The 12,055-nt window shown below is 40.7% G+C and overlaps 1 protein-coding gene across 2 annotated transcripts in view; it reads right to left on the bottom strand.

Annotated features, from left to right (window-relative positions):
- The window catches only part of SPOCK3 (SPARC (osteonectin), cwcv and kazal like domains proteoglycan 3), a 109,920-nt gene that overhangs the window by 38,226 nt on the left and 59,639 nt on the right, over nt 1-12,055 (bottom strand). For both annotated transcript variants that reach the window (XM_033159709.1, XM_033159710.1), the window contains one exon: nt 130-256. In XM_033159709.1, coding sequence (XP_033015600.1) covers nt 130-256 — 127 coding nt within the window. The remainder of the gene's footprint in view (nt 1-129; nt 257-12,055) is intronic.

The following is a 12,055-nucleotide window of genomic DNA, read 5'->3' as shown; positions in this document are numbered from 1 at the left end:
TGAAATGGGGATGGATTGTGTGTGTTTTATAGAATTTAGTAGAGCTTGTATATACAGAACGTAATATTTGACAGTAGAAAGTTATATAACATATAATGATGGTGGAGAAACCCCAGCCATTATTCATACCTGAGAGGAATAAGTATGGCCGTCTGATCCACAAACAGGATTAGTATAAACCACTGGACACTGCTTGCATTTTGATGACAAGGAACCAACTCTCCATTGTTTATGGCCTAAGCCAGCTTCCTTCATACTGAAAGAAAACAAAGCATGTAGCATCATGAGCAATAAAAAGTTTTTTTAAAACCTGTGAAAAGACCTTTTTTTAAGTTGACAATTATGTGAGCATACAAACTGTCTGAATAACATTTCACTGGCCTCATTTAAACTCATTAGATGGTACAATTTCTCCCACTGCCTCCCTGGACAATTGTAAGACATTTAATTGCACTCCGAGTATCAGCGATATGTCCCACATATGGAGAGAATAAATGTTTCAGTGTCCTAATGCACCACAGTGGTACCTCCGGTTACGAACTTAATTCGTTCTGGAGGTCTGTTCATAACCGGAAACATGAGGCGCCTTCCGCTGCTGCCGCAACACCGAAATGCAACTTCCGCTCACATCCCGGGGCAAGGATTGCAACAAGGGGCATCTACTTCCAGGTTAGGGGAGCGCGTAACCCGAAGCATTCGTAAGGGGGACGGTACATAACATGAGGTACCACTGTACTTTCCCATCACTGCATTCTGTCTATTTAAGACTGGACAGATCACTACCAGAAAGAGCAGGGAGCTTCTGTACAATTTATACAAAGATATCCTGGAAAGTCTCAGTGCTTTTTGCAACTTAGGAGGATTCACCGAACAATGTTTAGAAATGTGTGGTCTAGTTTTATTTGGAGCTTCATAAATCTACGTATATTTTCATTATGCCATTTGTCTTCAGAATTTCAGGCAGGTGGGAGTGAATGGGTATGGAATCCTCTAATTCATATGATTTTTACATACACATAAACATAATTGAGAAACATTGGTGGTGGTTAAAAGAGGTGTCACAGACAGCTTGATAGGGTGCCACAGAGCTCCTGAAGAAAGTTGAACATTCAACCTTGGGAGATAAAGAAGTTTAAAACTGCAAGTGGTGGGCAATTTATAACATCCTCACAAAACCAATAGTACTTGGTATTAATGGGACTAAACCATTAGGAAACGGCATTCCACTCTATAATACTTCAAGATAGTGGACTCTATGGAGCCATTGATAGAAAGAAAGTCTTTTTCTAGAGCCGTAACATATAAAACTGTACAATATAAATCAAACATAAAATAGAAAGTTGTTCTTAGCAGATGGGGGATCATGAAAGAAGTCAAAGTCAAGAAGACACAAAGTCAAGAGTGCACGAGGGAGATATGACACGTGGTGTTGAAAATGTAATTGAAAAATATCATCTAGTGTGTTAAAACCTCTATAACACAGAAGACAATTTAAGGACTAGGAAACTGAAAAGGACATTTTAAAGGTTAATTATTGAAAGCTACAATTTTATTTTCCCTGGTAAAAGCCACAGAAGACTGAGATGAAGAAGAGACACTAGATTATTATTTATTCAGTGTGCTTTTTGAGATGAATAGGTTTTCAAACAAATAAGAGTCCAATGGGGAGGGGACTTTTGAACACATTTAACGGAGGGGGGGGATTGACCAAGTTGCAAGGCAATTACAGTTTCCTTAATTCATGAAGAATACTTGAATGTAACTCTTAGATTGACAAGTAAGTCTTACAAGCCTTTGTTTTATCACACTAAACCATGTCTTGCCAACTCCTGAATTAGCCTTTGTATCTCTCCCTTTAATGGCAGTTTGTTATACAATGAATAGTAGGTAATCATATTTATTTCCAAAGCTTCATCTGGTTGGTTGGTTGGTTATAATTAATTTATTTATGGATTGTGGGTGGGTGGAGGGGGGCATATCAAACGATAGCTAAAGGGGAAATAGCAGGACAGCTGGCATTCTGTTTTTCTGGCCAGCTGGCAATCTTACCTGAACCTCATTACAGTGGTACCTCGGGTTACATATGCTTCAGGTTACAGACTTCGCTAACCCAGAAATAGTACCTCGGGTTAAGAACTTGGCTTCAGGATAAGAACAGAAATCATGCGGCGGCAGCGGGATGCCCCATTAGCTAAAGTGGTACCTTGGGTTAAGAACAGTTTCAGGTTAAGAACAGACCTCCAGAATGAATTAAGTTCTTAACCCGAGCTACCACTGTACAACAGAGAATTTTTAGGATTCCAAGCTATAGAGGGCACCAAAGAGCTTTCAATAAGTATGAGGCCTTCTTCAACCATGTTGTCTATTTCCTTCTCTAGTTAGCCTACCCTGTTGATATATCAACAACTCCAAAAACCACTGAGATGGAGAATCTAAGCTTCACACAAACGCAAGAAATAGATATTATTGGGGGGGGGGGCTGCATATGGTTAGAAGATCATGATCACTGGTAAATGATCAAGTAGCAGTCACATAAAGGACAGCTTTTCTTATTTCATGCCAATTCAGGCAGCACTCTATGCCAATTTCCTGATGTTTTGTTACTTGCTGACAATTTCCACATTTCATGTGATCTTTAACATGACGTAGAAGCCACTTCTGGAAAACTAACTCAATTGTAGCTGACGTTTAGCACTCGTTTCTGTGTTATTTGCTTTGCGTGTTCAGACCCAGAGACCCCCCCCCTAAATAAACACACATTTGACTCAAATTTTGGTTTTGGTTTTTGGCAGAATTTAGGCCACAACTTTATTGATTACAGAAAAGTGAGTGGTTGCATAGGCTCTGGTTCGACTAGCTCCCTGCACCCTTGCAGGTAGCGCTGACCCAGAGCTCCATCATAGGTCAGCCAAGGGTGAACACCTGAGGTAGGTGAAAAGCCCAGGAACAGACTCTGTTCAGTCCCCAGATGCTCCCCTGGACTCAGGCACGGGCACAACCCCCTCTCGGGGGTTGACCAAACCAAGTTGAGTCCCTGGATTCCTTTAACGGAATACCCTTCACATAGGGATGGCGAGACCGTTCTCCCATCCCTATCACATGAACCAGTGCCTATCCACGACCTTACAAGTTGTGACGATTTGCTATGCAGCAGGCGAAACCCAAATGGCAACAGCCAATCAGCCAAGTGGGGAAAATTCCTGTCGTGCCCCTGTCTCAACGACAGACGACACACAACGGCATAGCAAGGTCAAACGCAAAATGCCCTAATAATAGGGAGAGGTGGGCGGGTGTTCCGATGCATGAACCGAAAAAGGAAGCTCCGGGTCACATGCATAGGTATATATAGGTCCCTCGATCCATTTAGATTGCACCCCATTGGCCAGATTAAACCCAGTAATGAGGGACCTACCAATTGGGTGTTGTGGCTATCCAATAGACCCACCCACAACCAGGAGGTCAGTCTCCAGGTCTCGCTGCAACATGTGCCCTCTTTTAGGGAGGACACAATTTCAGAAAAATCCATTTGCAATTCCATTATCCTGGGAAATAAGTTTTGCATTGTAATATCACGTGACAAAAATTGGGGCGGTATTCTGGCATACAGTTCTTTGCCATCAATATACATCATGGGAACAGTTGTGTAATGCAACAGGTAGTGCAGTAGAAAATGAATGTGCTAGCATTATAATCAGGAAAACTTAATATCCAAGTGCAGCCAAAGAAATTTGGATGAAAGAGCAAGACAAGCAAATAGCTACTTCATTGTACCAGTTTTGATTACTCATTCACAAACAGTTCTATAAGGGTGTCACTTATTTTTTTTTACTGAGATGTAGATCGCCTATCTTAACATCAAGAATCATACATTATCCCAACATCTCCCATATATCTCAGCCATTGATTGATTACTAGCTTGGTCATAATCATATCATAGGACCATAGAATTGTAGAGTTGGGAACCAAAGGGCCGGGGTTGTCAAGTCCAACCTACAGCATTGCAGGAATTACTGCTAAATAATCCCTCAGAGATGGCTACCCAACCTCTGTTTAAAAATCTCCAATGAAGTCCATCACTTTCTAAGGTAGTTTGTTCCACCATCAAACAACTCTTACAATCAGAAAGAGCTTTTAATTTTTAGTTGGAATCTCCTTTTTTTTGTAATTTGAATCCATTGGTTTGGGTCGTATCCTGTGGGGCAGAACAAAACAAGCTTGTTCCATCTTCCATGTGACAGCCATTTAGATATTTGAAGATTGCTATCATATCACCTCTCCAGGATTTAGCCTTCTGATGAAGTAACACCGGGAGAGAATTCACCTCCCAACACAGCAATGGTCACTTATTTCCAACAGCAATGGAAGTGTTAAGTTGGGACTTGGCTGGGGGGCGGGGGTGGGGGACAAAAGCACCTTTGAGAAAATCCCGGGTAGATCAACGGTTCCAGCAAAGGATGGAGAATTTATATTTAAACTCTTAAGACAATCATAACCTTTGGGATTTAGTGTCAGGAGTATAACGTATTCCTGGACACAGCAGAGTTAGACGCAGCCTTTCTGGAAGCTTCTGGCTGTTGTGAAATTGACTAGACAGCTCAACGCAGGAACTCAGCAACTCACTGGATAACTATATGCAGTATTTATTGATTGAAGCAACTAGCATCCATAAGTTACTATTTGCAGACTTTACAAAATAAAAGAAACAAAACATAAAATCTTTTCCTCTCTCTGTCTCTCTCTCTCTCATCAACCTAACGCCACACACCAGCACCTACCACACCCTCTCAGAGAAAGCTGAGTTCTTTAAGTACTCCACTGACCAATCACAGGTGCTTGCTAATGGTCAGAGAGAGAGCAATCTGGGCTTTCTGCCAACTACTAATTGCTTAAAGATAACAGCTGCATTTCCTTTCTGCAGTAGGTCACTGAAATCTCTAACATAAACAAGTTCTAAGACAATAAATGGCAGGGATGACTTAAGGACCACAAAGTGCCAACAGTGAGTGCAGACCAAGCAGACAGAGCCACACACACATGCACACAAACAAACACAGGACTCACATACCAAACCTGTGATGACACCATTCACTGCATGCCTGACAAACCAAACAGGAGCCCAGTTATGTCACACCTTGCCTGCAGAGATGGTAGTTCTCTGAGCTACCCCTTGTGCCAAAGAGAGGTGTCTTCTCACACTGCCTCACAGGGGCCTGGGAAGTACCCCCTGGCCAGCCCCAGAGTCACCATTCATCTGGGGAGCTTGTAGCCGGGGCTGCTGCAACAAACAGCTGTGCAAGCTTTTGGGAGGCAGAGATGCAAGAGGGCATCAGAGGAAGGGGGGAAGAAAAGAAGAACAGATGCCAATGTTGTCCACAGCACCCCAACCATCATTCAGTGCACCCTAGGGTGCCATGGCAAACTGGTTGAAAACCACTGCAATACACCTTTCAGCAATACATGCAGACTTGGGCTCTTCAAAGAGAACTTTAGAGGAGGCTGAACCAATGGTACAGTATATTTGGTCAATTTTGCTGCTAATAATCTAGATTTCCTTGACTACTGTTCTCTGCTCTGGCAACATTTTTTTAAATTATTGTTTTTCATTATGTTTACTATTATGTATGTATTATTTTTGTTCAGTGAAGTGAACTCAAAGCGACTTACAAAAAAGAACAACACATTACAAACAAGCGTGAAAAGAAGATTAAAGCCAAGCTTTATGTTACCCCTTGCCTGCAGAGCTGGAAGCCCCTCACCCCCTTTTTGAAGCTTCCCTTGTGGAGTGCACAACTAATATGTATAAAATAGCAGATCCAACTCAACGCAACCCTGTTAATATTCTTTTGCTTATTTCATGGTGTTCCCCGCTCTATGTCTCATAGTAGAAAAAAATGTGGGGTAGAAGCTTTGTCTCAAAAAATTAAATTAAAATGTTGAAATACCATTGTTTACCACCACTGCATGAACACATATTTGAATCCCAACTTTTTAAAAGTGCACTCAGTGAGCCTATCTTGGCCCCTTGAAGTAGGTGGTCAAGCTGAGAAGTCATAGAAGTTGAGATAGCCACAGCAGCCAGCCAAAATTTGCTTCAGTCAATGGTGGTCCTCTGTTGAAAGTACTTCCATGTAATACCAGTACAGTGGTACCTCGGGTTACATATGCTTCAGGTTACATACGCTTCAGGTTAAGAACTCCACTAACCCATAAATAATGCTTTAGGTTAAGAACTTTGCTTCAGGATAAGAACAGAAATCATGCTCTGGCGGTGCAGCGGCAGTGGGAGGTCCCATTAGCTAAAGTGGTGCTTCAGGTTAAGAATGGTTTCAGGTTAAGAACGGACCTCCGGAACGAATTAAGTACTTAACCAGAGGTACCACTTAGCCTTACAGAGCTTACAAACAGTTCCTGCCAGCTCCCACCACCTAAAAGTTGGTAATCTCAGTTCTCTCATGCAATCCTGCCCATTTTCCATTAGTATCAGTGAAAATCATTAATGAAAAAAAAACACAAAACAATTTCCCCCATGGGGTCCTATTTTCCTTTTGATGCTTAACTTCCATCATCCACATGCAAGCCTATAAAAGAATAGAGCTAGTTACCCTCCCTGTCCCCCATTGTGGCTACACAACCAGTTATACTTATCGAAGAACTGTATTTTGTTCCCCAAAGAATAGCTAGAACTAGCAATCCCATACATTAATTGTAATATTGTTGTTGTTGTTGCTGTTGTTTTAAATAAGCTGCTGCACCATATAAAGTATCCAGTACATTCACAGATCCTTTTGCCTTTTACTTCTTCCAACTGCTTTCTTGTCAAGGAAAATTAAAGCACAGTAGAGCAAATCCCGTGGGTTGGTTTTTTGTTTTGCTTTTTGAAGGGGGTTACTTTGCAGGGTAGTGTAAGAATCATCACAATTGCACAGTTCCACCGTAATTGGACTAATCAAAGCTATATAATGTTACCATTGTGAATAAAGTAGTCCTGCTCATTAGCCCATTACAAAAGAATTACTGTAAATTCAAGCCTACGTGCAGCATCACTTCCTGTGCAAACAAACATAGATAATGCAACAAGCTTGAAACTTTTCCAAGCTGGCAGACTGGCAAGGCAAATTATGCAGAGAAACAGAAAGCTTTCACTAGATTCAATAGAGCTTGGAGCGTAAGAATGATTAAATGTTTCTGTACACAAGTACACATCACAATAATGAATCAGACTGAAAAATTCCAAGAAGGGGCTCAACTGCACCAGCTGGGCTTCTTCAGAGAGCAGGGTTATAATGCAAAATGATGACATTCTAAATAGCCTCATTTCCAACTTCTGTGCAATCTGTCTAAGACATGCGTTTAAAAGAAAGGAAAGAAGAGAGGAGTACAATTCAAAAAGCAATACTGTTATCATATAACTGGAAATGGTCAAGGACAGGGAACCCCATCCTTGTTTCTTTATTTAGTTTAAAGCATGGAATCATAACATGACCCATTTTTCAGCATATCCTAATTTGATTACCTTGAGAAAGAGATGGTGCTGCATGTTAAGACTGAGATTTTTTTAAAAACCTAGCTATAATCTGTACAACTACATCACACATTCTAGGGGAAATGTTCACACACAAACTAATTGTGTGAGGATTTAACCCACATTCCATCCCACATGCTTAAGCAACTAAGTTCAAAGATTGGTTGCAGAATGGCAGACAGAATTAGGATCCCTAAAAAAATAAAAAAATAAAAAAGCAGGGAGGGTCACATAACCCTGAGACTTATTATTTCATTAGTAGTTGCATTATTTCTTCGTTTTCTCATACACTGGCCTGGTTTCAAACAGGAACAACAAAGTATTCAAAAACAGTCTACCCACAAGAACAGTTCTGCTATTATGTTCTGATTTGCACATGGCAGCTTAAGAGGATCAAGAAATGACACAGTAGCATATCAGACATTCTTACTTTGGCTAACCTGCTTAAGTACTGAAAAAATAAGCAGAAAGGTGACTACACAAACTGTGGGCATTTGTTGCCAACCTATTCGCTTTCATTTTACAATGTAAATTCCTACACACAGGCCATCAGAATAATTATTTTAAATACTAGCCATAGCACAAAATCAAGTTCAATTCAATATCCAGAAAATTAAAGCTATTGCTTGCGAATCTACTTCTTCAAGCAGCTTAACTCAGAAATTGCCTTCCTTGTAAAGCTGATCTTATATTTTTAAAACTCTTCAATGACATATGGGTCTCAGATCTGCAGCTTTCAAAACTTTGATCCCTTAGAAATATTCCAGACCAAGTTTTATTGTTCCCTACTAAGGTTCCCCTGTTTGCATGTCTAATATAGCTGTCCGCTTAGAGCTTGGTCAAATCCCTGCTAGCGCTCAGATACGGATATTGAAGATCCATTCTTGGTTAAAACTCATTTTCCCCCTGTTGGGTTGGCACCCTTAACCCTATTGGATTCCTATCAATCCAAATGGAAATCTACACTGTATGAAAAGTTAAAAGGTTTGGGGTTCTCGCCACAGGCACTGATAGCTGTCGGCTATGAGAAAGCCAGAGTAACAATTCGCCAACGAATCTGACATGTATAACTTCAGCGTCATGTGAGCGAGATGAATAAGCATCCAGTAATCAAAGATAAAGGGAGAGGGTTTACCCCAGTGACATATTTGTCAAAATTACAAATACCTAAATATAGATGGTCGATTACCTTCGCTAGATTAAACGTACTGCCGTCCGCCTTGTTGCAGGCCAGATACATGGCTAAACCATACGTGGAACGAGTTTGCCCCTGCGGCGTGATAGAAGTAGAAACTGTCTCTCACATCCTGCTACGATGCTGTTTTTACAGGGATTTAAGCTCGGTTTTTATTACCCCTGTTATACAGAAAAATCCAAGTGGGCCGAACCTCAATGTTTAAAATCTTTGATAGAGGACAAGGATCCAGAGATCACCTTAAAGGTGGCCAAATTTTGCGTGGTTGCCATAAAACTTAGGGAACAAGCAGTGCTATTATAAAGACTAAGGCCTTAGAAGCAAATTATAGATAATATTGTAGAGATTAAGACTTGTACCATATTTTAACTGCTGCCATAACTGTATTGTTTATTGTTATATTGATGGTTAATTTAAATTTATTTTTATTGTGTTTCTGATTTGTTTAGTACGGTATGTGAGTCTGGTCTGGGACTCAAATCAATTCAAAACTCTTCAATGTTCTTTAAACTTAATGATCTCTGTGTATAATCATGTTTTATCAGAGTTCACATCGCAACAATTTTAAGCAAGCTACCTATGTGTTCTGATCCACACCAAATAGTCCTTTGGTACAGCACAAACACATTATTCCATTACATAATATTTTTGGTATGAATGCATATAACGCAAATCCTTCTGGACTGCACTCTGTGTTCAGTATTCAATGAATTTCTGAAAACCTTTAGATACCCTATAAATAGCTCACAGTGAAATCCTATGCAATATTTACTCAGCGCTAAGGATTCAGTTACATTGGTCAAAAAACAGTGTTTTGAATGTGTTATAATCATGCATCACCAGATGCCCCTGTAGAGCTCAAATCTTTTATGTGCGATTTTACACAGCATTTTTTCTTTTATTATAACAATTTAATTTATGACTTGTTTATAGTTTTTTTCCTATGTGTAGATCCACCCAAAGACTCATGAAGTTCAGTAGGTTTTACTCCTCAGCAAGTGCACTCTTTGTTTCTCCCAACCCAACTTTGCCTCCCATTACTAACAAAACAGTCTCATCCTCAAACAATTAGGGGAGTGTAAGGTCTTCAGTGGCTGCTCATGAGTAACCAGCCTGACGCCGAGGTTTCTGAAACTAAGTTTCTTTATTGTGCAAATATGTACAGTGCAGCTATAAAAAAAGACGTCCAGCTCATCCTTCGGCAGAGTCCGGGAATGACCCCTTCCGGTTCTTTACCCAGCATAAAAGCCGTGGGATGTGGAACCCCCACCTACCCCCTCTGTCTCTTTCCCCCCTGCGCAAGTGGAGAGACGGAAGAGGTGCCTCCCCTCCAGCCTCTGCTTGGTGCGAGGGCTCTCCTTCCCTGTCAGAGCCCTGACTCCTACTTCCCAGTCCCATCTCTCCCCCCCCCCAGAAGGATCACTGCCTTCCTCACTGGAGGAAGATGAATTGCTCAGCAGTTGAGGCGGGGGCTCGCGATACCGATAAAGCCCTGGCAACTCCTTGCCTTGAGGCGAGGGCAGTCCCCTGACAGGGAGCATCTGCTCCCTATGAATTCACTTTCAGTACATTGAGCATTTGGTGACAAAGGGTCAGACTGTCATGGGCGAACCAATAAATCAATGCTTACTTTATGTTTCTTTTTCTGTGCTAATTTATTTTGTTGCTGATGCTGCTAAAAGGCAAAAGAAGGTGTGTGTGTGTGTGTGTGTGTGAGAGAGAGAGAGAGAGAGAGAGAGAGAGAGAGAATATGAATTTGTTACTGGGGGCCCACCCATTATCCAAACTAAGAAATGTATCCTTCCTTGTTCTCTAACCCATAAACTGTTCCACAGAAAATCAAGCTATATGAAGCTATCAAACATCTCATCCAACTCCAAGACTACTTACCTCAACATAGGTACTTATCTCAACACATTTACTGCCTTCCTGATATGATTTCTTAACATGAATTACTCAAGAGATAAGGTTTGTTTGTTTTTATCAAGCATCTTCCAAAGCACTATGCTTTAAGTGAAGTCTCAAAAAAAAAATACTAACGTGAAACAATGTCACTCACAGAGGGACTTCAGTCTTGAAGATGCAGTGCCAAAGAAAAGCTTGAATAAGTGATATTGTTCTGTGTATTGTGTATAATGGAGGCACTACTGCAGCTCTATGGCACTTCAGAATTTTTCCAGGCTTCTGTCACATCATCCATCACAGACAAGGGTAACCAAATACCATGCTTCAGGACACAGAGTTGATCACCCCTGAAAGCTGAAAGGGAAATGTTTTCCCCCATGTTACTACAGCACACAAATCAGGAGTAGCTTAGGGAGGAAATTGGGGAAAGCACCATAAAAACAAAATTAATGGATTTTCACTCCATTCTGTCTACATCCCCCCCCCCTTACCAGGCCTTATAGCTAGTGCTTTTTTCTGGGGGGAATGCAGGGGTACGCATACCCCTAAACATTTTGTGAATCTAACTTTGGCCTGATTGAGGGGCAGTATTTTAATATGAGTAGGAAAATGAGAATACGCCTAAACAATTTTTTAGGGGGGGAAAGGACTCCTTAGCTATAGCTATATATCCAAAGCTAAGGTCAACAGGATAAGCAAATGAAGCAGATCCAATAGCCGATTTTAAAGCAATTCTTGCTGCCTTCTGTAGTATTATTCATTCTTTCAGTTCCAAAATTAAGGTGTGTCCCGATACCATCCTTGTCGCCATTCATTTAAAATTTCTCCCTCTTCCCCTTGGGGAAAGAATATAAGAAGTGCAATAAATGAAAATAAGATTTAAAAGTTCTCAACTTTCTGGGATTTATGTAGTGCAGCAATCATTTCTAAAAGATAAAAGATATTCAGCCGGGGCTCCCTCGCACTCCCCCTTCATGATTCTGACTCATTACAATGCCACATGTACATTGAATCAGAAGGCTGCTATTAATGTCAAAAGGGTAGCCAGGTCAGTTTGATAAGATATATGTGACATGCCCTGTTTTTAGAATTTGCTACATCTGTTGGTGGGTTTGATCTCAAATGCATTTGTAAATAATAGGTAAGCTGAGAAAAATTACTGATATTTGAAGCAAAAAAAATATATCTTTACAACAAGAAGCAATTCAGTTTGTGTTGATATGAGATTATAGGTGGATACAGATAATGGTGCTATTCACATGAGGACTGCAAATAAAACATAATGGCCTGTTCTTTGAAGTAGCACTTGTCAATGGGAAGAAACCTAACCTGTGATAGGATTCTCTAAAATCTACCTGTTAAATATCATGAAAGGATTAACCAAAGCTGAACTTCACTGCTCAGCCTTGCAGTGCTAAATACATGGTATCATA

This window comes from Lacerta agilis, chromosome 9, assembly GCF_009819535.1.
Source record: "Lacerta agilis isolate rLacAgi1 chromosome 9, rLacAgi1.pri, whole genome shotgun sequence".
Lineage (NCBI taxonomy): Eukaryota > Metazoa > Chordata > Lepidosauria > Squamata > Lacertidae > Lacerta > Lacerta agilis.
This window is presented reverse-complemented; position numbering and strand designations above follow the sequence as displayed.